Source organism: Cupressus sempervirens, chromosome 7 (assembly GCF_028749045.1).
Source record: "Cupressus sempervirens isolate cs-2001-9-10 chromosome 7, ASM2874904v1, whole genome shotgun sequence".
NCBI lineage: Eukaryota > Viridiplantae > Streptophyta > Pinopsida > Cupressales > Cupressaceae > Cupressus > Cupressus sempervirens.
The window spans coordinates 762,196,816-762,224,303 of record NC_143124.1 but is presented as its reverse complement, the minus strand read 5'-3'; the positions used below and the strand labels follow the sequence as shown (position 1 = coordinate 762,224,303).

Below are 27,488 nucleotides of genomic sequence, written 5' to 3'. Positions count from 1 at the left end.
CTCAGAAATTAAGTTTGCATTTTCCTTTAACATTCTTTTACCTAGCTTCCCCACTGTGATTAATCCACAAGTAACACTTTCTTTGAATTAACCTAGCATTTTTACCATATTTCACAATCACAATGACAATTTCAAATTTCCTTATTTATTCCTTTAAGAATTCAAATGTACCATTATTGGACATGATCACCATCTCAAAAATATCACACCAAACTCTATGACTTTTTCTCTACATTGATGAAATAGATAATTTTACCTCAAACAAATCTCATTCTTCTCTTACTATAGCAATAGACAATATACCAACAACCAACTTCTCTTCTCTTGAGTAATCTTTTACCAGGAACTTTTTGTTCTCCTTTAGGTAGCAACTTCAAAATACCAAATAATCTATTCCATTGCCCATCTTGGATTTCCAATCTCCCAGAGGTTTCTTTGATGCTCTTCAATCAGATTATAACCTGTAGTATAAAAAAATCACACAAGAATTTTTGGCACAGCCCAAGAGTCAATAATTCTCTGATACCATATAGAAACCTAGAATCAAAATAATGGTGATAGTAGATCACAAAATGATAACTTTCAATATTCATATAGATCTAGCTACACACAATGTGTTACAATTTCTCTCTATTTATAGAGAGCTCTCAATGCCTTAATACTAGCAGAGATCTCTAGATTGCTAACTAAAATAAATAGTAAACCTAACTATCTTCCATCCCTATGGCTAGAAGGAAGCTTAGAAAGAAGTTGTGTATCCAATTTTGTTGACAACACTGAGGTTATAATCAACCATTGGCTAGAGAATAGGGAATGTGCATAACAAATCTACTTAGTCAATAATACTCATTGAATAGAACACCAGTTCAGTTGCAGCAAGAGGTGGAGATATTCATTATTCCAACACCCTCCCTTAATTTCTACCACTAGAGACTGTATATGTGGGAGAAATTAGAGAAGAAATTCAAATAGAATAGGTCCCAGCATTGAGCCTTGTTAGGTACCCATTTTACAACATAAAAAATTAAGTTCCCCTACTCACTATCGATTTGTTCCTTGTGTCATTATGATGTGGGTTTTTAACTGATTGATCCATAACCATTTGGAATTTTCTCCAACTAATGTAATTGATTTTCTTTTTGGATTTCTCACCCAAACAAGTGGTTTTTGCCTACCACAAACCTTTTTTTTTTTTAATTAGGTTTTGCACCCAAACAAGTGGTTTTACCTTGCCACAAACTCTTCGAAAAATGCTTTAGGATCTTTCACCCAAACAAGTGATTTTCATTTACCACAAAATCTTCAAGAATTTTAGGGTTTTCACATAGATAAGTGGTTTTGGGTGACCACAAACCCTTCAAAACTTCACAAAACCATTGATCCAATGATGGGGAAAACCAACTCTAAACTTTTCTCATGCACAGTAATATTGACTCCATATGAAAAATAATCCATCTACTGAGTCGCATGGGTACCCAGTTGCTATGCTTGCTAGCTTTCTAGAAATATTTTTTAGATACATGGTTCATCAATATGTAAAAATTTTGAGGTGTCAGGCACAACTGATAATGCACCACTTACTACAACCATCACTATTTTGATCATCGCAAGTTCTCTTCATTCCAGACATTGACTTCAATGATCAACCTTTCTTGTCATTTGGCAGCAACATATCTTCTATGTCATATTTGAAACAACAACTTCATGAATCAACAAAAATCAAACATTGAAATGCTCAAATAAAATCACAGCCCAAAATATCTAATAGCTCTGATACCATGTAGAAATATATAAATAAATCTAAAAGCAAGGAACAATAGTAGAAAACATATTGGAAGAGAAAATAACTTTTATTAATTTATTTGCAATGCAATTACCTCTCTCTATATAGAGACATTTACATTTTCTAGAACCAAGAAAATCTCAACTGACTTCATGTGTTGAGGAGGTAAAAGATGATAGAACTGCAAGTTTACTCAGTCACCAATTAATGGGCTGGAAGTTGTCAATAACAGTTGCTCGTTTAGTTGTAAAAAACATCGATATTACTCATTCAAAGGTGGAATTATTCCAACACATACAAGTTGGCCGCATCCATTCCTCTGCAAAACACTCTTTCCTGCACCAAATGGAAGATATAATGTCATTCTCACATTTTCAAGCTCATTCTTGTTAAGAAATCTCTCCGGCCTGAACTCATGTAGCTATTTCCATAACTTCGGATCATTGGACACACTATGCAGATTGAAAAGCACCAATGACTTTGTAGGTATGGTGATGCCCATCAACTTACACTCCTTCTCCATCTGGTGAATAATCCCAAGTGGCACAATCGATTCTTTTCTTAGGGTTTCCTTCACCACACTCTGCAAGTATGGAAGTTGTTGTGACCGCCAATCACCATCACCCAAGTTTGGGACCCACTTTTCTTTTCAAATCATATCCCAACCGTAGATTCCCAAAAAATCACAGAGTGCAAGTCAACAGGACCCATGGAATGATCAAAATGGATAAAAATCCTCCATTCTGGAAAAAGCCTGACCTGCAAAGCGTTAAACATAGTTTTAAGGGAGTTATGGAATATTTTGAAAAAGATGAAATCCTTCACTCCAGAGAAATCTCGCATTCCATAAAAGCATTAAGCGCAATTTTAAGACAATGAAGGAAATATTTTGCAAAGGATAGAATCTTCCATTTGATAAAAAGCCAGCTCCCTAGAATTTTGGAGCATAGATTTAGGCTAGTAAGAAAATATTTTGATGAAGGATTTTATCCTTCATTCCACAAAAAGCTTGACTCCAAAAAATGTGGAGTGCAATCTCAAGATGGGAAGGAAATATTGCGCTAAGGATTAAATCCTTCATTCCACCAAAATCCCACTTTCCATGAAGTGTTAAGCGCAAGTCAGAAGGAGTCATGGAATGTTGGAAAAGGACAAAATCCACTAGTTTAGAAAAATCCCGACCCATTAAATCATGGAAAAGAATGTAAAGGCACTATTGGAACGTGAAGGATTTGAATGTTCTGAATTTCAAATGGATGAATGTGAGCTACACGAAGACCATGAATCTAGTCAAGTAAACTCCCAAGAATTAAACCCCAAGTTCAACGAATATCCCATTCTAAGAAAGATGTTTAAAATGTACGACAAAAGTCGCAAAGGAGAGGACACAAGAAAATTTTGGCAAGCAATAGAATTAATAGTTGAGGAGGATCTAATGGAAACAACTTTTAGGTTTGCCTTGGAAGTATCATTTCTAAATCTTCCAACTACAGCCCAAGATACATTCATAGATATTTATTCTTTTATTCTTGGGATGAGATTGGAATGAAATTTCTCGTATTGTGGTGATGGCAGAGTTTGAAACTCTAGAAGAACAACCTTGGGTGAAGTGGAATAGTAACAATCAAATAACAATTGTGGAGGTGCTCCTTGAATTGGGCCATTTAAGAGCAAAGGATGTTGTAATTACCAAAATAAATGAGCTACAAAATGCCATGTCTTCCTAGGAGTGAATGAGGCAGATCATAGGAATATGGTTAGACAATTTAATAGAAGCAAAGACAAAAGAATGAAATTCCTTGTGAAGTAAAAAAAAAAAAAATTGGGTTTAGAGAAAAGGTGATAAAACAATTTTCTTTCAAAAAGTTTTTTTGGATTTACATTAAAAAATTAAATATTAGTTTTACTAATATTTAATTTGATTTTTTGAATAATAATCCAAAAAATTAATAGTGGAGAAAAAGTTACAAATAAATTTGATTTTTTTAATTTAAATATGGAAATTAATTAAATATTGATTTTTAATTGATATTTAATTAATAATAATAATAATAAAATCAAAATGGGATAAGAAATACTAGCTTGATCATGAAGCTAAGAGCATCAAAATAGCAACTTTTTGAATCAAACAACAAAAAAGCGACAAGTGGCACAAAAGATGGAAACCTTGATGGCTAAGTAAAGAAACTGCCTGATTTTAGTCTACAGCTTTAAAGGCATCTTTCTTGAAGGATGATTTATATAATAAACCCTCTCATTCATTCAGGCTCACATAGAAATTTGAAGAGCAAGTCGAGAATAGGAGTGAGATTCAAGGAGTTCAAGGAAGCGAAATTTAGGAAAAAATTTTAAAATTGTAGAGGAGTTTTCTAGGAATTCACGACAGAGGATTTTGAATCCTATCAGAAAGAAATCCTTTTTGTAGTGAGTTTTGAAAATTGCATATTTCTCGCAGAAGTATTGAAAAGTAAATCTTGAAGGAGAAAGGAGAATGGTAGAGCCTAGGAGAATAGGAGAAACACGAGGACAACTAATAAAGAATGAAAGGAGAGGATTCTATCCTAAATCCAAAATTGTATCAAAGTGGGCAGAAATCGAAGATACAAGTCTTGGCGGCCTTGATTTGAAAGATTTTAACCGGAGAATGCTCGGATATAGTGACTATCACCTGACACACCTAGCCACTAGAATTGTGAGAAGTGGAATTTTCGTTGCACCTAGTTTCCCTCCTTCTTTTCAACATCCAGAGTTGATTTTGGAATGTACCAAACACTACAGTCCTAGAGATAGAACCATTAGGGATTCTGAATGAAATGTTCTGACAGATTTTTTCTTCAACATCCATTTTTGAAGCGTTTGGAATTCCTTCTCACCCAAGGATGGTCACAAAGACACAAGAGAAAGCACTGAGAATCTACACGTCTAGAATCAATTTCTGTGAAGAAATAATCAACTAAAGATGGTTGAAAAAGAATAGATCACATCATTCCAAGATCCCTAAGGAAATTGTATGGCTTGACTTGCAGAGGGAATATAGTGACATGGTCATGATGTTGAGTCGCATATTTGGCATGCCTTATTCTTATAGGTTTGAATCTTGGATGTGGTATTTTGTTGAGCAGCTGATGGAGGAAGGTGACAGAATAGATTGGGTTGGGATCATAAGTGATAATCTAAATGAATAGTTGATGAATCTAGAGCATACAAGGAAATTTTACATGAGCTCCTATGTCACCTACATGCTAGCATGGAGGACAAATTATTATGGACTACGATGCAAAGGACCAATTGGAACCAAAACCCAACACCTCAAAGTCCATGAATGTTACCTACAGTTGCATTTGTATTCAAAGGATGATTACATGAGGGTTAATGATGTATTTTCCATGTGCATAGTAAGAACACTACAAAAGAGGCCACATACAAGAATGTCAATGGGTGCAATGAAGTTGGTCGAGGAATATGGTGCCTGGTTCATTCAGTTTCCTACCCTTTCATACATCCAAGTTCAAGGATTTTCCACAGAGCCATACAAACTTCCTAGATATCCAACAGATACGATGGTCTTGTTAGAGCTTACTCGATAACTTACAGCCTATGAAAAGATTCAAAAAGGGAAGAAGAAGTTGGGATTGCAGTTTCCAATTTCCATAGGAGAAGGGAAAACTGAGATATGCCCATGTCTAAAAGCTACACAGAGATCATCATATGAGCTCCACTTCTTCTGCCTTCTGCTTTATCCAAAAATGAATGATTTTGATCCTTACAACAAGATCTCATCAGTAGGAGGATCAAAGTACCAACACAAGGTTCACCTTGAAAACTTTTGGGCAAATGCAGTAGACAAGAATGAGACTAGAAAAAGGTTGCATTCAAGATTACCATTGAGCATTATTAGAACATGCAATATATTCAAGGTTCCTTTTCAAATGGAGGAGGACCCAAATGTGATGCGAAAGGGATTCAATCCAGAAATAATAGCTCAACCATATGTTTGGAAGAAGAAAGAAATTATAGATCTCGAAGCTCTTTGTAAACCAGACTTAGATTTTACAAAGTGGCGGATCGAGCATAAGCTTGAAAAATTAGTTGCACAAGCTAATAGATTCACATATAGGTTGCTTGGCCACAAACCACTTAGGGATGAAAGATCAGGATAAATATCTGAAGGGACTGTTAAGGAAAGAGGAACTCCATCCGAAGATGTAGGAACCAAGAAAGGGAAAGAGTTACCTCGAGAAAAGTGTCCTAGGATTGAGGAAGTCATCTAGGAACCTCAAAATAAGAAGCAGAAACATGGAGATGCTCCCTCTTCTCCTAGTCAAACTCCAAGTGTCCAAGAGATAGAAACATTTCAAAGGCAGGATGTAGGGACAAGTATAAGGAGATTTGAGAAAGAAGAGAATTTGGATAGGCCAATTCATGATAGGCTGAGTATAAATGCCTATGAAAACTCCATGCAAGAAAGAAGGAGAGATCAAGATATTGCTACAGAAGAAAGTCTTGCTATGATCTTAGAGCGAGAAATGATTAAGGATGGAGATGGTCCACTAGAGTAAGACACTCCAAGAGTAGCAATACATCTTCCAAGTGCTGAGGCCATAGTTCCTGAAGTTACAATGGATAGTCCAGGAGGTGAAGAGGAGATTGACATTCGAGTAGTCCAAAGGAAACAACAATTGGTAATTCCGAGGGACCAAAGTATACCCATTCCAGAATGGTAGAGGCAACGAATTTAGTTGTGTCAACAAAGGGAGGTTGATCCAGCAATTGAATTACAAGAAATTTTGGACCGATCAAACCGATTAGAAGAACAAGAGAAAGCAAGAAGATATACTAAATTCATCAGAGGAGAATCAGGATACAGAATCTTGCAGATTGCAACTCCCACAATTGACAAAGGAAAAAATCAGATTGCTCCAGATGAATATCATGTTACAGAAGTAAATCTTGGTCAGGCCTCCCAAGAGAAAATATTGGAAGAATTTGATGACTCCACATAGGCCTTGAAGGATAGGCTGAAGAAAGTAGAAGAAGGGTATGAAAAGAAAAAAAGAGAAATTTGGGCCTTATGTCAGTACATCAATAACTTGCCTCATCCAGTAAGAGAGGAAGGCCCATCATTTGTTTCTCCAACAAGTGTTTCCAGTGAAGTGGTAGGTGATATTGACAGAATCAAGCGGATTGCTCAGGGTGCAAAGATTTGGATCGAAGGAATTCATGAGGTAGCCTTCAAACTTGCAGAAGAATTAGTACAAGTGCACAATGGGGCATTGGCTGCAATCTCTAGGATCCAGTGCATGGAGGAATCATGGGTGGATGTGCATATTTACCAAGAAAAGGTTATTGGCAACATTTAGAATCTGATGGAGACTCTAAAGCAAGAATTGATTGATGGTCGAGTTATCAGCAAGGGAGATGTCTATGATTTTATTCGATGGTACAGTGCAGTGATCATGGCTAAGGAAATGTTTGAGAGCTTTACCAAGGAATCTAGTCGATGGAAGAAGATTGTTGATAACATCAAGCAAGGAATATCAAGTGCAGTTGCATCCTTGTTATCACAGAGATTGGTGGAAGAAAAAATGACAATTGATAATCTAAAAGTCAAGTTAGAGGAATTCTTTCAACTAAATGTATATGGAAGAGATGATTTTGAGAACTTCTCCATCTTCTCAAATACAATGCACACTACTAAGGACTTACTACCAGATTGGGATGAAAGTTTGGGAAAAGAAGAAAGAGCAATTGCAGTTCAAGAATTCAAGCAAGAATCTACACCAAGCATCAGTATAGAGGAGTTGGAAACAGTGTTAGATCGATTTCAATCCTTCAGGCAAAAAAATCAAGGATAGATGCATTAAATGCATAGTGGGTGTGCTTAGGGATCATTTATTACACCCCACTCCTTCCTAAACCAGCATGCATAGTGGGCATTTATTACCCACTACAGTAGTGGATTCCTTGTGGCATTAATGTAGATTCCTTTCCTTTGCCCTAACCCTAATTAGGGTTGATGTGGCACGATCTTGGCCATCAGTTATTGTGATCATTTGAACCACCCGTTGTTATCGAGGACCTATATAAAGGCCTCATTTCTAATTTGTAAACGAAATTTTTTTATGAGATTGTTGTTATGAGCTGCTGAGATAATAACGTTTTCATTGGAGTTTGGTGAATACTTGATGTGTCTTTGTGCTTGTTTGTTCTCCTAAATTTCTTCAATTAGATTAATTTTAGCATAGTCAATGTGTGGTGATTACAATGAAGAATATGATGGTGTATTGATGAATTCCTTTGGTTCATACTTTTGACATCTTAGTGATTCTAACTCGTTGTGTAAAGTTAGCCTGAATCTCTTTCATGCATATGCTCAACTTCTATCATTCGTATACATTGCTCTTTATGATGGTGTATGTCGTGATATGAAAATATCTAGCATAACCCTTGAAGATTGCACCGATTCACGCATAGTTGTAGTATAACTTGGCGAAGCGGAATTCGATAAATTGAGAAATTTGTCCACTAGAATAGTATTTGTTGTTATCACTACCCTTAGGATTAGAATAGAATTCCTGAACCCTATCCTATTGAATTTCTGCATATTCTGTGAAAACTCCCCAAAAAAAAAAACACTTCATTGGAAAACCTTAAGATAGCTCCCGCATCTAGTATGGCTTGAAATTATTCTAAATAAGCACATAAGGCCCCTTGTGATCATCAACAAATCACATCAACCACCGATCTTATCCATAGTCAAGATCTGGCATTAAATGAACCTTGAAGTCATTGTATGATCTTCTAGCAATCTTAGCATACACAAAACTTTATTCAAAAGAGGATAAGATATTTCGGCATTTTGTTCTACTATTTGGTGAGTCATAAAACACACATCAACAGAAGCTTCTTCAAATCTGAGAAGAACCTCCTTATAGCAATATCGTGAGAATGCTCGAAATAACAAGACGCTAACCAATTGGGAATGGGCTTAGAAATAGCGAAAAGGGAAGCTTGATTATCAAATGTGCGAGAAAGAGCATCTGCCACAATATTCTCCTTACCCTTCTTGTAGGTGATCTCATAATCATACCCCATGAGTTTGCTGACCCATTTCTGTTGTGTAGGAGAGGATACCCGTTGTTCCAGGAAGTATTTCAGACTTTGGTGATCGGTTCTGATGCAAAAATGACTCCCTAAGAGGTATGGCCGCCACTTCTGTACAGCATGCAAAATAGCCATCATTTCTTTTTCATAAGTAGAGAGGGCTAGATTCTTACCAGAGAGGGCTTTGCTAGTGAACGCAATAGGATGGTCCTCTTGCAGGAGAACAGCACCCAATCCATTGCCGCAAGCATCACTCTCAATAGTGAAGGGTTTGGAAAAATCTGGCATCGCGAGAACAGGTGTACTGCACATAGCTTGTTTCAGTTGTTCAAATGCAGTCTCAGCAACAAAGGTCCAGGAGAAGGCATCCTTTTTTAACAGAGCTGTCAATGGTGCTGCAATTTTCCCGTAATCTTTGACAAACTTGCGGTAGTAGCCAGTCAACCCCAAAAAACCCCGAAGGCTCTTGAGAGTTTTAGGATGCGGCCAAGTTTTCATGGCATCTATTTTTGTAGGATCCACCCGCACTCCATGGTGTGCAACAATATGCCCGAGATACTCCACTTCCTCCTGGCCAAACACACATTTAGATAGTTTTGCACAGAGTTGATGATCAGAGAGAAGTTGCAAGACAAGCTCCAGATGATGGAGATGCTCAGCCCAAGTTTTGCTATATATGAGGATATCATCAAAAAAGACCAGAATGAATTTCCGGAGGTATGGTCGAAATATGTTATTCATCACTGCCTGAAATGTTGAAGGAGCATTCGTGAGGCCAAAGGGCATGACTAAAAATTCATAGTGACCATCATGTGTGCGGAAGGCAGTTTTAGGTATATCCTCCTCATTAACCCGAATTTGATGATACCCAGAACGAAGATCTAACTTGGAGAAAAAATGAGCCCCATGAAGTTCATCAAGAAGTTCATCAACAACTGGAATGGGAAACTTGTCCTTTATAGTGAGATGATTAAGTGCTTGGAAATCAATGCAGAGTCGCCATGACCCATCTTTTTTGCGAACAAGCAGAACTGGAGAAGAAAAGGAACTGGTACTAGGGCGAATAATACCTTGCTTCAGTAAGTCACGGACAAGTATCTCGATTTCGGTCTTCTGATGAAATGGGTAGCGGTAGGGCCTGATGTTGGGCGGAACACTGCCAGGAAGGAGCTGAATACGGTGGTCCTCTGGACGAGAAGGAGGTAATCCCACAGGTTCAGCAAATATACCAGAATACTTGTCCAAAATGTGTTGGAGATCGGTAGGAGTGCTAGAGACTGCTGATGGCTGCATCTGAATGGAATGGAGCTGAGCGATGACACCATGTGAATTCTTCTTAAGAAGTTTTTCCATACGGTGTGAACTGATGATGCTGAGAGACCCTGGTTGTAAGCCTTTCAAAATGTGCTGGTGCCCCTCGGCTGAAAACTGCATCCAAAGTTCAGCAAAATCCCAGAGAATGGGGCCAAGAGTGCGTAACCATTGGGCACCCAAAACCACATCACAGCCACCTAAGGGTAAGGCAAACATGTCAGAGCGCATGTTATAATCTCCAATAGAGAGACGCACATTGCGACATTTCCCTTTACAAGGTAAAGTGCCCCCATTGGCAATCATGACTTCAAAGCTAGAGCAGGGATGGATAAAGCAATCAGCCTGTTTGGCTATGCGTGGATCAATGAAGTTATGAGTGCTACCAGAATCAATGAGTATAGTAAGAGGGATCTTCTTGAAGAAACCCTGGACCCGCATGGTTTGTGGAGTAGTGACTCCTGCCAAAGCATGGACAGATATCTCTGGTGGAGCTTCTGGGGAAGGAGGTTCAGGCTGGTGAGGCTCAACCTCAGCATCCACTGTTTCCTGAGCATCTACATATTCTTCCAGTTCCGGTGGAGAATCCACATCCAAGAGATAGAGCTTTTGCTGAACACATCTATGGCCCCGAGACCATTTCTCATCACAATTATAACAAAGCCCTTTGTCTCGCCTAACTCGCATCTCTGTTTCAGACAAGTGCTTGATCGGAGTAGTTCTGGGAGCTGGTATGACTGGAGGGTTGTGAGAACCTGTATTTCTGAATGGAACAAAATTAGATCTGGAGCGTTGTAGAGCACTAATCTTGTCTTCCGCTAACTTAGCCAACCCAAGGGCTTCCATCATTGTAGTAGGTCGAAACATTTTGACTTCTGAGCGAAGTGCATCCTTCAGACCACTGACAAAACAACTACGGAAGAATTCATCAGACAAGCCCTCTGTGTGATTAGCTAATTTTTCAAACTCTGTCTGGTATTCTCTTACAGTGCCTGTTTGACGCAGTTTAGTGAGTGCTCCTGTGAAATCATCAAAGGAACTAGGGCCAAAGCGCTCCAAAATGAGGGTGCACAATTCGCTCCACGTTGGGCCTACATTAGCCTTGATGTACCAACGGAACCATTGAAGAGCTTCATGTTCCAAATGAAAAGATGCAAGGGAGACTTTGTGGTTATCCAAAGTATTATGCAAGCTGAAATACTGCTCTGCCCTATAGATCCATCCAGTCGGATCAGAACCATCGAAGCGTGGAAAATCAAGCTTTGGTCCACGGAAATTGCCAGAAGAGGACCCAGTATCTCCTGAATGGTTTCGGCTCATGGCTGACTGCTGAAAGTTAAGACCCAGAATTTTGTCATCCAGATCTTGAAGTCTGGTTTTGAGGGATGCAATTTCCTCTTCCATGATTTTTGCTCTTGTACGCGTAACAACCATAAAACAAGGTTTTTTTTTTTTTTTTTTTTTTTTTTTTTTTTGAAATGGGTAGAAGATGAGAAACAAAAACTTTTTTAGTTACGGCAAACTTGGATTTGGGTAAAACTCATATAGGAAATGGGTGTTCGACGGGTGGTGGGAGACTATCTGGGGACAAGGGAAAAAGAAAAATGAGGGTTTCAAGGGTAGGGAGGGGAAATGAGGCGAACAGTCCAAGAGGGATAAGGGAGCAAAATGAGGAATTGAATCTTGTGGCTCAGTTTGGTGGCGATTGGATGAGAGGTGAAAAAGATAGGGCAAACCCTAAAATTAGATAAATGAGGGTTTTAGGGCTTTGATATGTAAAATTTGGGGTTGGGTCGCCAAGGAAGGAAGTATGCGAAATGATATTGCAGACGTTCTACGGAAGTATGAGCAGAAACAGAAAGCAAACAAGGAAGCTACGACTAAAAAACAGAAAAAATTTTACTCTTTTTTTTTTTTTTTTTTTTTTTTTTTTTCTGAACAGTCGACTTAAAAAAATTCACTCACAGACAGAACAACTGAAAAGAGTTATTGCAATAACAAGAGATATTAGAAGTGAGAGGAACCTGAAGGCCACGACAGAAAAAAAATTTGATGTAATTTCCACCCAGCGAGCCCAAGAGAGTGCTCTGATACCAGATGAGAAGAACCTCCTTATAGCAATATCGTGAGAATGCTCGAAATAACAGAATACAAAGTGATAGCAGAACTCAAAATAAATCTACTGATCGCAGGCCACTTCGAGGGGGTAACCTCCTTTGAGCAAGCTCAATACAATAAATTCGTCCGTACCCATCAAGGGCCTCAACCTATTCTTATATACTGGGTACGATCTAGAAAAGTAATACTACCTATGCATGTGGGATGATAAAATAAACTCACGGGACGACTTACAAAGCATATGCGTCCAACAACTCTACTCTAACAAAATAAACAGAAGGAACACACAGGTTCCTAACAAAATCCTCTAACATGAACAATCCACCTTTTCCTTTTCCCACCGCTTGGCTTATTTCTTGATATGCCCTCTCGTGGACGTGAGGATTTGATATGAGATAAGCCAGAGCCCATTCTATGGTCGTAGATGTGCTGTCTACTGCGAGAGAAAAAAGCTCGAACAGATTGAAAGCTATTTCTTCATCAGATAACTTAGTCTTGTCTTGGGCCAATTCTTCCTTCCCTTTCAGCGAACAATATAAGAAACTGTTGGGAGCACTTCGCTTTAAGTATTCCCTATAACTTTGATCGAATCGGAGGAGAGGCAACAGCAGAAGCAGAATATCATCTCGCATAGACTTCAATTTCCTCTCTGTTCTAATTGATGAAGGTACAAAGATGCGCGCAGGAGGAAACAAATCAATAAACATATCTCGTCTATTAGCAAGGCGTATATCTTTAGCTATGCAATCATCGTCCTTAAAGTCCAAGCCAAAGCATGTGGGGGCAATATAATTCATTGCCATCATTTTGAATGCATGAAGGTTCCTCATAACACCATTCTTCTCTTTCATCTCCATTTCTAATTTGGCGATGAGTTTGCTCATACTTGCCTGGTGAGAAGAGCTCTGGAGTGCAACATGGGCGGGGCTGAGAACATTGTTGTGGAGAATTCTTCTGAGCTTAATCCAGTGCTCGTTGTAGGGAGAATTAATCATAGTCCTAAAAGAGGCAGTAGCATATTTTCTTGAGTAGATTGGAGGTCGAGCAGAGAAATTGGAGGCCTGATTAACCAGGGTCTCCCAGATTGGAGCTTGGCCAGTGAGGACTATAATTGGCGATGGGCCCATCCAAACTGTCATGACAGGACCATATGTTTTGCCCAATTGTGTCATGGTGGAAAGAAGGTTTCCACCCTTGTTTAGCTGATGTATGTTGCCCAATAATGGCAGCCTTGGTTGAGATGGAGGCCATTACTTCTCCTTAGTTGATGGCAACAGAAATGCTAGAGCAATAAATGTGGAGATGAGGAAAGCTGCGAAAAGGGAAATAATGGTCACTTGTAGAGTGGAAGAATGAAGGAAATGCAATGTTCGAGGATAATTAAGAAAAGCCAGCATTTCCTCCATCACAAATGAATGGATTAACTTCTTAGAGAGCTGCTATATTTGTTGCTGCTTTTCTTACATATATCGCACATGTCATTCAAGTATTGTATCATATTTCAAGTGCACCCTAGGAACCGTCTTGAACAAAGTATATTTTCTGGATCGAGTAAAATGATTTTGTTTCTTTCACCTTTAAGTTTTGCCTAGAGTATCGATCTTTAGATGGAATAATAGACGTATTAAAATAAATGAATTATACAAAGAATCATTGACTTTTGACTGCGAACACGACAAACTAGCATGCCACGGAACTGATTGTTTTTCCCTTAAATATTTAATTTGGAATAAATCATTTATAATGCTTCTTTTAATCTCCCTTAAATCTCTTTTAGCTTTTACTGAATAATTTCATCCTGTACAAAATCTTTCAATAACCCTGCACAGAGTCAAACATATTATATTAGTCTTATATCAAAAAAACCATAACTAAAACATTAATCTTAAGGAAATATTTGAAGAAAACATTACATTAAGTTTTTTATATAATAATCTTTTGAGAAAATCAATAATATATTTTTTAGATCATAGTATTCTCAATAAAATACTAACCTCTAATACAAATTTTCATTTTCATTGTAACTTGCCCCTTTTAATATGAATATTTATTTTCAGATTATTCAAGGAACAAATGTTATGGAGATATAAGGACTTATGAAATACAACATTAATACACTTGTCCTTAATATATCTTACAATTGTATTTAACAACATTAAACATTTTTCTCATAATATCAAAATAAACAATGTCTTCATTAATCCTTCCTTTTCAAATATTCACAATACTATGAAAAGTATAACATTGATTTAAGAAAAGGCATAATATAAAATAGTTTCACTTACCATATACTTCCCATATACTTTATGTTTTCGAGTTTACACACCTTGCATTTACTTTTTTGGAAGACTCCACGTATGGAGCTGTCTATCCTGATGCAAAAAGCTACATAGATGGGCATTTAAAAATAGATGACCGTACTGAATAATATACTATGTTATGCATCATCCCATTTCAAATATGGTGCGTGCCAGCTGATGACTGCACTAACGGAGTTAACGGGGATGTTCCTAAAATATAATATTTTTTAAAATACTTTTCCCGAGCTACCGCTACCACCGATTATGCCAATTCTTCTGATTTAATCTTTTTTATAATTTTCATATTACCAGTATTTTAATAGTATTTTAATTTAATTTTATATATAAATAATAATTTTATATACATAATATATATATATATATATATATATATATATATGTATATATATGTATATATATGTATAAATATATATGTATATATATGTATAAATATATATGTATATATATGTAATATGTATATATGTATATATATATGTATATATGTATATATATATATATATGTATGTATGTATTTAGTTTTTACATATACAATTTAATCTATTAATTGTATTTATAAAAATAAAATATAATTAGAATGGATATTATAACTTTTATTATAAATTAATATTATAAATAAAAGTAATTAGATTCTTGTATATTTGGGAATATTATAATATAAATATTTTTCTTAATAATTCTTTTGAAATTAATCTAATATATCATAAATAAACATTTAAATAGATTTTTATATTTATAGTTATTATCTATATAAATATTATATTATTTATATATGACTATATCATATAATTTTGATATTGCTATCAGATTTAACTATGTAATTTTTGAGTGCAAGTCATTGATCCAAAAACTACAAATCATTTTTTTTAAAATAAAAATAAATATACCATTAAATAAATATATATATATATATATATATATATCAAGATAAAAATAAAAGTATATAATGTGAATGAAAGTAAATATTCAAATAATGTTAAATTAAAATAAACTAACTCTTAAAAAATATAAATGAGTTTTCTAGTTACATCATATAATTCAACAAATATATTTTATAAATATTATAATAATGATATATAAACTATTAGTGTTATTATTAAAATTTAAATTAAATTATTGAGTGTAATTTCTAGAATTAAAAAATATAACTAAAATATAATAATGGTTAAATAATTCATAATTAGAATGATCATTGAATAGATCAAAAGGTTTAAGATTGGTTTAAATTTGTGTAAAATATTTATTATTGTAATAATCATCTAATGATTAGATCAAAATTTGAATCATTATTTGACACATTAAAATAATATGGGTAAGTACACTATAGTATAGATTTAGGTTATTCCATAGGAATATATGGACCCAAACAAAAGTTATTCTTCATTTTGTGTTTTTGTAAGATAGAGTTTCAATGGACTGAGAGAGTTTCTATTTATGGCATGGAGCTAACCCCTCCCTAGTGAAGGGATTAGGAATGTTTAAAATTATTAAGAGAGTATTCTAGATGAAATATTAAGAGGTAATTACAAAGATGATATTTACTCCAAGAATAATATGGATATAAAAGTCAATACCTTACATCATGATAGAGCTAAATTTGTGTATCTTGGAAGACATAAGATATAGTTCACCTTGGTAATTTGTATTTACAACCAACCCTTATCGAGTTGCACATACCTCTTTTACCTAAAGAGGAAGGTTGTGATATTAAACTTTTATTATGAGTTAATATCAAATGAGTAGAAAAAAGTACATATTACCAACCAAGAAATAAGTTTGGGTATGATGAAAAATATGTCTTGGAGTATAATAAATAACTTCATATTTATAATGAAATCACATCAAGGTATGCGTAATTCATTTCCTTGAAGAAAAATGTTGTGATATCAAACATTTAATTTTACATATCCTACTGATTTGGGGTTTTCTCTTCTTTGGCACTTTTGATTAATGCTGGGAATATTAGAAAAGCACATGTATATACCTAAAACCCTATAAACATAATCCCTAAAATCTAAGTCATCTCTCTCTCTCTCTCTCTCTCTCTCACACACACACACACACACACACACACACACACACACACACACATGCATACTTCTCCACATCATCCTATTTCTCTCTCTATATATACCTTTGTCCCTTTCATTCTAATATATCTATCTTTGCAACCTTCACTAGTCATATAAGAAAGAAAATAAGAGATGATGGTAAGGAGTCTATAAGATACCACCTATAGAAGTTGGAATTACATGTCCCCAAGTAGTTGATCCTCCTCCATTTTTTTAACTCAAGATAACATCAAATAAGAATAAAAAGTACATCTCACCAACCATAATATAATTTTGTGTAGGTTGTACAATACAATGTACGTAGTTCAACCTAGTACTTTATATTTATAGTAAATTATCATTGAGGTGTGGATACCTATCTAAAGAAAAATGATTTCATATCCAATCTTCTATATGAGGTGAAACCATATGAGCAAGTGCTACATCTTACCAACCACTGTATTTTGAAACATACTATTTTTCAAATCACATCTCTCTCTCTCTCTCTCTCTCTCTCTCTCTCTCTCTCTCTCTCTCTCTCTCTCTCTCTCTCTCTCTCTCTCTCTCTCTCTCCACTTAGATCACATTTTCCCCTTCTTACCCCCATTTTTGTGTACATGTGTGTGTGACAAGATCAAGCTACAATTGGAGGGGGGGAGAGAGAGAAAATAAAATAGTAGAGAAATGGGGAGATAGTGAGAGGAGGAAGAGAAAGAGTAGAAATCATATATGGAAGAGAGGGAAAGAGTGATAGAGGGGTAAAATATTTAGGTTTTAAGGGTAACTGTTATAGGTTTTGGTTTTAAGCATTATAGATTATGGATTAAGTTTTAGGGTTTAGAGAGAGAGAGAGAGAGAGAGAGAGAGAGAGAGAGAGAGAGAGAGAGAGAGAGAGAGAGAGAGAGAGAGAGAGATCTATGATGTATCAATTTGAGTCATCCTTTAGTAGATGTATATATTTACTTGTATCACATTAATAACTTTTTGATTCATTATTATTATCTATGTAACATGTGTAGTGGAGGTTGTATTATTGTGTATATTGTGATGTATTAATATATCTTATTTGTTGTATCTCTGTTTACATTGTTGATGAATTCTAAAGTTAAGATTAGGGTTAGGGATGGGATTATGATTAGGGTTTATTATTATGGTTCAAAGTTTTGTTAGGGTTAATCTAATCTACGTGTATACTCAAAGAATCTCTTTCTATAGGATGTCTCTACAAATTTATTAGATCTACTATTTCCAAATCATAAACCCATGGATATAATTATACTCTTGAAATCTTGAAGGGTTGGATACTTGAATGCTCATGCATGGTTGATGAAGATCTAATTCCTTGATAAACCACTCCAGTAATGAAGAAATAAGATAGATCTTTATCTATTTCTCTCTCTATTTGTATATATCTATCTCTAATTATTTATGTTTTCATATCCCTCTACCCATCCCTCCCTAAAAATTCTCTCTATATCCTTATCTAATTACCTCACACTTCCTTCTCACACTTACTTGGCCTTACTATATTTGATATCATCCACTCTTTTAGGATAATATAGTATATACTAGATTATCTTCTCTCTAATTCCTAGGATATCATATAGGCCTCTATCATAACTGGGTCTAGAATTTAGGGTTTATGGTTTGTGGGGGGGGGGAGGGAGGGAGAGAGAGAGAGAGAGAGAGAGAGAGAGAGAGAGAGAGAGAGAGAGAGAGAGAGAGAGAGAGAGGGGGGGGGGGGGGGGGGGAGGGAGACAGAGAGAGACAGAGACAGAGAGAGAGAGATCTACCTACCTCTCTCTTTACACCTAGAACCCTAAGACTAAGACCCTAAACCTTATAACTATAATCCCTAAAATAGAAGTCTTTCCCCATTTTTTCCTATTATTTATTCCTCTTTTTCTTTCTTCCTCTTCCATATCTCTCTCTCTCTCCCTTTTCCACTTTATCCCTATTTTCCTAACCTCCCTAGCTCCCCATCTCTCTTTACATTTTGATCTTCTTGAAATGGTTGAGCCTACTATTACATATCTAAGATACAACTTCCTTCAAGTTAAAACTCTCCAATATATGACCAAATATAGCTATATTTTGGAACTATTTAACAATTTGGTTTTCTTCTTAAATAGAAATGATATTTAAGTTCCTTTATTAGAGTTGGTTATGAGAGCACCCAACCATTTCACTTTCCATTTCTCTCACCTCCCTATATCTCCTTATATATCTATATCTATCTCTTTATATCTTACTAGAAACTCCCAAAGACACATCTATTTCACTGTCTAGATACATATATGTATCAACATAGGGAAAATCCTCAACGTTGTGCACCCTAACTTTGGTACCCTAAACCATATAAAAAGAGGAAGAGATGGAGATATATAGGTTAGGAGATACAAAAGAGGATGAGAATGGTAAGGGGAATGGGGGCGAATATCTAGAGAGAGGGAGAAATAGAGAGGTTAGAAACCTAAAGGGAGGAGGTTGGTGGTGGGGGCGGGGAGGGGAGGGGGGGGGGGGGGGGGGGAGAGGGGGTGGGTTACTTAGTTTTAAGGGTTTAAGGTATACGGTTTAGACCTACCTCTTTTCTAGGGAACATTTCTTGTTGTGGCACCTATGTCTCTTAATGAGTTCTTACTAGTTTCTTTGTTATTAAACAAGAAAAGTTTGATCCCATTAAAATTCCAAGCAACAAGGATCTCAGTACTTCAAATTACAACATAAAAGTTTTAAGGGTTACTAATAAAATTTTCAAAGAATATTTTCATAATAAAGTCAATAACCATCCTATGACTTTCAAATAAAAAGGCGTATTGGATTTGTGTTACCATTAAGAATTATTTATATGCATTTTCAAATTAGAGAATTGTTTATATGCCCTAAACCTTGTGAAATTAACATTGAACCCTAAACCCTATCAAGAAAGGGCGAGGGAGATATAAAGAGGTGATTTGAGAAAGAACAGGATGATAGGGGTAAGGGTTTTGGGTAAGGAGATCTAGAGAAAGGAAGATAAATAAAGAGGGGGTAGATAGATAGGGAGTTCTATGTGCATCTATCCCCCTCTACCACTCTCTCCCTATTTTCATTCTCTCCCTCTCCTTTATCCCTCCCTCCCTATTCTATACCACTCTCTCCATCTCTTCCTCTATCCAACCACTTTACTTTATCTCTCAACCAATTGTACCATTGATTTGGCATAGAGAATTAAGAGAGAGAGGGGGAGAGTTGGGGGAGTAACTAGTGTGAAGGAGCTATAGAGGGAGAGATTAATAATGGAGGAGTAAAGCTAGGGATGGAAGAGATGTATTAACAAAGTGTATTACAAGATACCCCCCATAATCCTAACACATACTCGCCCTTTCCTCCAAGATCCCTCTACACATGTTATCAAAGTGTATTACATCTCCCTCCAATCAGATTTCTCCCATCTCTAGGTTTCTCTATATAAGATATAGAAATTGCTTTCTTCAAAGAATGAGGAAATGTTGGTATGCAAAGAACAAGAAATGGAATTAAGTGTAGAATAAGTGAACTTTCCTATGGAGTTTAACTTTTAATACCAATGCAAAACAAAAGATTAGGAAGAAAGAGAAACTTGTAGAGAAGAATGAAAAGGTTACAAAGATGACTAGATAGTTCTAAATTTTGTGGGTTCCTTCTTAAAGAGAAAGAATTTGATGTCCAACCTTTAATTTTTGGTGGAATTGAGGTAAGAGTATGAGAGAGTAAAAGAGAGAGGTATGAAGGTGGAGGGGAGAACTTGACATTGGGTGGGGCCTATCTCTTTTCACCTCCCTCACTCTCTCTCCTTTTCATTCTATCTTTCTTCCCCACCTCTCTTCTGTGTCTCACTCTCTATTTATATATGTCTATTTCTACTTATTTATGCTTTCCTGTTTTTCTATATCTCTCATGATGAGTTCCTATTGGTTTATTTATTATTAAAAAGGAAAATTTTTAATCTATTTCTAATGTCTTGATCTATTTTCAAGAGTTCTTTCTCTTGTATTAAATGACAATATTTAACAATTTTGTCTACTTCTTCAATAGAAATTATAGCTAGGGAACCTTTCTTAGAGTTGGTTATGAGATATGGTTAGAAAGATGGGTATGTCATTCCCTCCATACTACTCTCCCCCTATTTCTATTCGCTACCTATTTACCATCCCTCTCTCCCTCATCCTCATCCCTCTCTCCCTCTCATCCTTTCTCCCTCCCTCCATCTCTCTCTCTCTCTTCCTCATCCCAATCACTCCCTCCTTCCCTTATCTCCCTTTTTCACACCCTTCTCCCCTCTCTTGCTCTTTCCCTCTCTAAACCATCCCTAAACCTTAAATAATTGATTTGTTTTCCCTCCTCTCTCTCTAACACTTACTTTCTACTAATTTCTTTTCTAGTATTAGCTCCCTCTCTCCCACTCCTAATTATTTCTCCCTCTCCTATCATCCCACTCTATATATTATTTAGGATTATGGTTTATGGTACAAGGTCTAAGTACACAAGTTTGACTCTCTCTCTCTCTCTCTCTCTCTCTCTCTCTCTCTCTCTCTCTCTCTCTCTCTCTCTCTCTCTCTCTCTCTATGTGCCATTCTTTTTACCTCACTCATTCTCTCAATTTTCCTTTGGAATATTCAAATTTGAAGAGTACTTCTGAGAGGTGGGTATGGGTGAATCAAAAGTACCACACCTTTTTAACCTCTTTTTTTTAATCCTTTAAACATATAACTAAAAAAACAAATTGCATGCATGTAAACATATAAAAGAACATAAAATCAATCACATGCAATAACACATAACACCAAAATTGATAACCTAGAAACCCTCCATGAATAAGAAGGTAAAACTGGGGTGGGGATGTCACCCACAAAAATCACTGCAGCAATCAATGTTCAATCACTTTTGATGGTCTACCCTGTGAAAGGCCTGCCCTGTTAAAGGCTTTACACTGTGTTAATAATGACCTGGTTAAAGGATTTACAAATACTTGCATGAAGTGCCACCCTGTTAAAGGATTTACAATAGGTTGTTAAACCCAACTAATTTAATAGGACTTTCATGACCTTCTCCAAAGGTTCTCCTACCTAGCTATTAAACTAACCTATCAACATAGGATTTCAACCTCTAATACAATTGTGAGAGAGTATTAGAACATTTGACTTGATTGACTGCAATCTCAAATTGCTAGATTCAAGTACTAGATATGCTCTTCTCATTCTGATCTTTGCTTGATCTGATCTCTAAATGCATCCCCTGCTCTATTCTGATCAACTAGATGTATATTTGCAGTCCATTTCACTAAGTCCTTGACACCTTTGCTAATTGCTCTATTTTGCAATTTGATAACTCCATCAATAACCTTCTCAACTCTTGTCTTATCAATCTCAACAACTTCTTCAACTCTTTCAATATGGTGTTTTGGTCTCCTTATCAAGATATTGTGGACTTAGGGTTTGCTATGCATTCACAAACTTGAAATTCCCAGTCAAATCCTTTGTTTTCACCTATTGGTTGCATGTTGTCTCTAATGTTTTGATTGGATGCATGTTGATTTCATAGGTAATTGCAAGGATTCGATCTTATCTTCTTATCCTTTCATGAGTCATGAAAAAACTATTTTACATCTTAGTTTTTGATGGCACATACTCTTATGCTGATCCTGAGTTACTCAGCACATATTATATTCCTAATGCTCAACAGACACTGTTTCGTGATTGCTCTACATCTAGTACATTTTTGGTTCGCTCGACACCTATTATATCCTAGTTTGCTTGGCAGCTATTATATCTTGTATTGCTTAGCACATTAATGTTCCTGGATCACTGATGGGGACACAACCCAAGAATAGAATGGACACAACAGAAAAGGGAAATTATATTAACTGAGAAAATAGGCTAGTACAAATAGTACAGAGAAAATAAACTTCAAAACAAGCCCTAAGGACTTACAATAGCATAAATCTAGAGAATATTTCTCCTTTTAGCACCCCCTCTCAAACTCCACTCCGAACTGCCTTTTACAATGCCAGAAATCTCCTTAAATAGACCCTGGAGGGTTAAGGACTAGGAGTACATTCTAGAAAGTGCTAGTAGGCATCCACCGACGAAATAGAAGGTTCTGGAAGCTGCGTTAGAAGTCGGTGCAAATCTAGAAGAATCCAGAAATGGTAACCGAACTTCTGGGAGGCATAACTTTTGAACCGTAGCTCCGATTGACAAACCGCTTACATTTTCAGAAAGCTCTCAAAGCGCTCTATAGCCCTATGGACAAGCTTTTCTCGTTCCCCATTTTTTGACCCTTTTCAAGGTCATTTAATGCCCCAAACCTGACCTTGAAGCATTCTTAGGAGGTCTCCAAAACCTGAAAAACTGCCATAACTTTCAAACTGTGGGGCCTATTGATCTGATTCTTTTTTTGGAATGCTCTAAATCATGACTACATTCATTTGGCCAATTCACACCTTCTAGTTTACCGAAATGATGGCCCAAATACATGCTCCTATTTTTTTGGGATTTTCAAATGCACTGGTAGTTGAACTATGAGAGTTGGAACCTTTATTTGAGCCAAATGGGTATCCAAAAATGTAAAGACATGAAACAGAAACTAAGTCTAAGTACATTTTTTTGGGTGACACAGGATTGCCCTTATACCTCTGGATGCTCCTGCATCAATCACTCAGGATCTGAACAATTCTGGATCACTCGCCATACATTGTGTACTTGGTATATATAGTGAAAATGGTTAAGTGTGTTGTCACTCAATTGTCAAGACTATTCTTTTGACCAACGATCTCCCCCTTTGACATGAGTGTCAAAAACACTTAACTAAGCATTTATGAACTTAACCTTATTGAGTACATTCTTTATTTGCTTGGCATTCATGCAAAATTTCAAAAATATTGTCTACAAAAATATACCTAATGACTCCCCCTGAGTTGATTATGCCTTGTCCAATCTTGAAACTAAAATTCTATGCTTAAGTGCCTAATCCTCTCTATCCTTTGTCCCATTTCTACATTCTGAGCCTGTATATTGTATCTGATATTTGAAGTTCAAAATTTTGCATCTCCCCCTTTCTCCTTACTACTTGACTTCCCCTTTTTGGCTATTTACAAACTTTCCACTCTATTCTCAAAATGAATGAAAGAATGTAATAAAAAATGAGAAAATTTTTCAAAAATTTGGTATTCTCCCATATTTCTATATACAGATCTCCTTATTTCTTCCCCTATACATATTTCTCCCCCTTTTTGAAACTGATGTCAAAGGGTTCTATAGAGTAATACCATGTTTAGCCAAAAATGTGCTATTTTCCTCTAGGAGTATCTTTAGATCTACATCCCAATTTGCTAGTGCAATGTCCAATGACTTATGTTGGATGGCAATCTCTGCTGCTAGACGTACAAGTCCATTTAAGGTAGAAAGATTTGAATTTTTCTTGAGGACTATTTTTTCATACATTTGCTCCTTATGGAGTATCTCCAAGTGAGGGGTTATAGAGGACTAGATTTGCATCAACTTAGCTTTTGTACTAGCCTTGTTTGTTGTTAATACATCTAGTTCTCTTTGAGTGTGAAGCATTTGAGCAAAATGCTTCTCACTTTGAGCTAGATTGGTGGGGAGTTGCATACTATAAATCTTTAGATTTCTTTCCAAGCTCATTATTCTCTGGCTAGTCTCCTATGTGAAATTGGAAAAATCACACAACTTGTTGTACAGAGAGAATATATTCCCAAGTACAATCTTTACTCTTTCCAATTTCTTAGCCGTCTGAAATTGAGATAGTGCTATATCACTAGATATCTTCTTATTAACTTTACCTTGGAACTTCCTCTCTGACCATTCCATTAATTTGGGATTTGTATCATGATCTTCATTTGTCACCTGGTCAACTATGTTAGATAGTTGCTCTACTATTGGCCTTGACTCATCAAGTGTATGCAAGTTGAAGGCATCCATAAAGATGTCCTTTATCTCATTTAGTGCTTATCTATATTTATATTCTTTTCTCAATAGCTCTTGTCTCCTTCTACCCAATGCACTTTGTATCTCATTAATCTTTTCCTCAGTGAGGGTGCTTGATTCATAGTAGGGTATTTTAATTTCTTCATCTAGCTCAAGAATTCCATAATGAAGTGTCTTGGCTACCCTTGTTGAGCTTGAGCCTAGTGTTCTAACTTGCAATGCTAGCACGTCAGTGCTTAGGTTCTGAAGAGTTTGAGTGGGAGTACATGTTTGGGTAGTTGGACCAAAGTTTGTATTGTAGATTCCTCCTCATCTCTTGTCTCTTCCTTCTCTTCTGTTTGTCTCACTTTTTCACTATCAATTACTTGGGATGTACCTACTGACTGTACTGATTTTTCTTTGTCTTCCCCTACCAATGTACTCAACACTTGAAGTGCATCTGTGACTACTTCTGGTGGAGATGGTGGAGGAAGGAATAGGAGTCTAGTAGTTTGAGTGGTCGAAGGTGGTTCTTGTGTTTTCACCTTGACTTCCTTTGATTTTACTACTGACTTTTGCAACTCATCAACACTGAACAGTATAGGACTTGTGCATAGTCTAGCTACTTGGGTTGATTGGTCAAGGATCTTTGTGAGATCCTCTGTAGTAAATGGATTGATGTTTTGACAAGAAGTGTCTATAACATCCTTTATTTTTATACTCTCAGTAGGTTTCATAATAGCATGAGGAGGGCTATGAGGTGATAGTTGTGTGTCTTTCACACTTTGTTCTTGATGCTCATCTATACCCTTTTCTTCCTCTTTCTGCTCTTTATTCTCCTCTTCATCTTTCTTTTCTTCTTCCACTTTCTTCTCTTCCTCAGCCTTCTCTTCTTCCTTCTTTTCTATTGTTTTTATTTCTTTTATCTTAGCACTTGCATCTGCCTTATATTCCTCATCAAAAACATCATCAATTTTCTTATAAACTATTTTCCACAACTGTGTGGATTTGCTCATGACATTTTCAATTTTATTCTGCAAAATACTAAATGCCCTATGCTTTGGAGTAAATCTACTATTGTGCCTCTTGACTACATTAGTTATTTGACCCTTAGTCAAATCAGGCAACAATCTAGCTAAAGTAGACTCCCTTATTTCCTTTTCCATTTGCAAGCAAAAATGTCATTTATCTTCTACTATTTTATACAACTCTTTGAGCATTAAGACATCTAGCTCTAGAGGTGTGTGATTGTACTTTGCCATCATTGTATACATAGATTCCTCTATTTTATTTTTCTCTTCCTTTGTGAGCTCATCGAAATCTAAATTCTTCAAATGTTTTAAGTCTCCATCCCTAATTTTTGCACATAATTTATCAATTGAAGACTTAGGTGGACGACTTACCACTTTGAATTGATTGTTATCATCTAACTCTATCTTTTCTTTGTCCAAGTCAGTTGAACTACATATTTTCTTCTCTTCCTTGGTTCCTCATCAATCTTCTTAGTGGCTTTCTTCTTCTTTTCTATCTCTTCTTTAGCCTTTTGAGTAGTGGCTCTGGTTGTAGGCTTCTCTGATGGAGGTTTTGTCATTTTCTTTGCCTTGGGTTGAGGAGTAGGTTGAGCTTTAGCCTTTCTTTTAGTGACATTGGTTTTGATAGGTGCTTCCTCAGCTTCTTCTTCCTCTACACCTTCTTCCTTGTCTTCACCTAGGCCTTCTGTCAGTTGTAGAGGCTCTTGTTTAGGCTCATCCTCTTCATTTTCACTCTCATCCTCTTCTTCATCTGCTTCCTCTTCCTCTGTTGTGCCTATTGCTTCAACACCAAATCTCTTCTTGATCTTCTTGATCAATTTGTCCTTCTTCTTCACTGCAATGCCTATTTTAAGGTCCATGACCATTCTAGATTTAACAAAATCATAAGTTCCAAAATGTTTTGTTTCCTTGTTAGTATCTTCTATAAGTAGTGTTGTTATTGCTGCTGAGGCTTGATCAAAATCAAGCTCATAATCTAGTGGCCTAAGTCATCTCACTCTAGGTATGACTGCTTGTATATAAGTGTAATCAATATCCACAAGAAAAAAAATGTCCTTGACATGCTACTCAACTAGTGAGACTGGTATCCTCATCCTCTATTTCATGGACTTCTTGAAGTCCTCAAAGTAACTTGTCATCTGAGCATCAAAATTGTCTCCCATTTGATCAATGAGGTCATTGATTTGTGTGACAATTATCTTGTTAGGATCCCATCTAACCTTTCCAACTAATGGAAATTCCTTCATAACATAGAAAAATATGTAGACCAAAAGTGATTTGAATTTGCATTGGGATCCTTTTGATTTCCTTATGGCTCCCAAATTTTCATTAATTTGTTGTAGCATGAGCTCTGCTAGATCATATGTGTGGTCTTTCTTCACAAGTTTATATGCAACATCCATGACTATGAATGGCACGCTATTCAATCTACTTGATTGATAGAATTTGTGAGATATGACTCTAAAAATGAAATCAAGTAGTGGATAAGTAGAATGAGTGTTCTTCTCTATGGCCTCCTTTTTATCACTTCTCAAGGTCTTGGGCTGATCTAGGGTTGGGAAACCAGTAACCCTACGGACAATTTTCTTCATAACCTTTGCTGGCCCTATTTCTAACTAGAATGACCCATCATGAATTTGACTCAACACTATATTAATCCATTCAGTCTTAAACACAGTGGGTAAAACTAAGGCTTTAGTTAAACCCTTCTTTTTAACTATTTGAAACTTGTCCTTCAATATACCTTTGTCACACAGCTTATCAAAGGCATTGAAAATTTCTAAGTCACCTATGGCTCCAATCTTACAGTTATAACATTTTTTGAT

At 36.2% G+C, this 27,488-nt stretch overlaps 1 protein-coding gene across 1 annotated transcript; it reads right to left on the bottom strand.

Annotated features, from left to right (window-relative positions):
• Positions 1–390: 390 nt before the first annotated feature.
• LOC149549523 ((S)-stylopine synthase 1-like) lies at positions 391–26,528 on the bottom strand. The gene is made up of 5 exons (XM_089794330.1): positions 26,339–26,528; positions 14,101–14,137; positions 12,642–13,546; positions 2,294–2,428; positions 391–461 (listed from the first exon to the last, which is right to left on the bottom strand). Exons 1-5 carry the CDS (start codon positions 26,526–26,528, stop codon positions 391–393), a joined length of 1,338 nt encoding a protein of 445 aa, XP_089650456.1.
• Between the last annotated feature and the right edge of the window lie 960 nt (positions 26,529–27,488).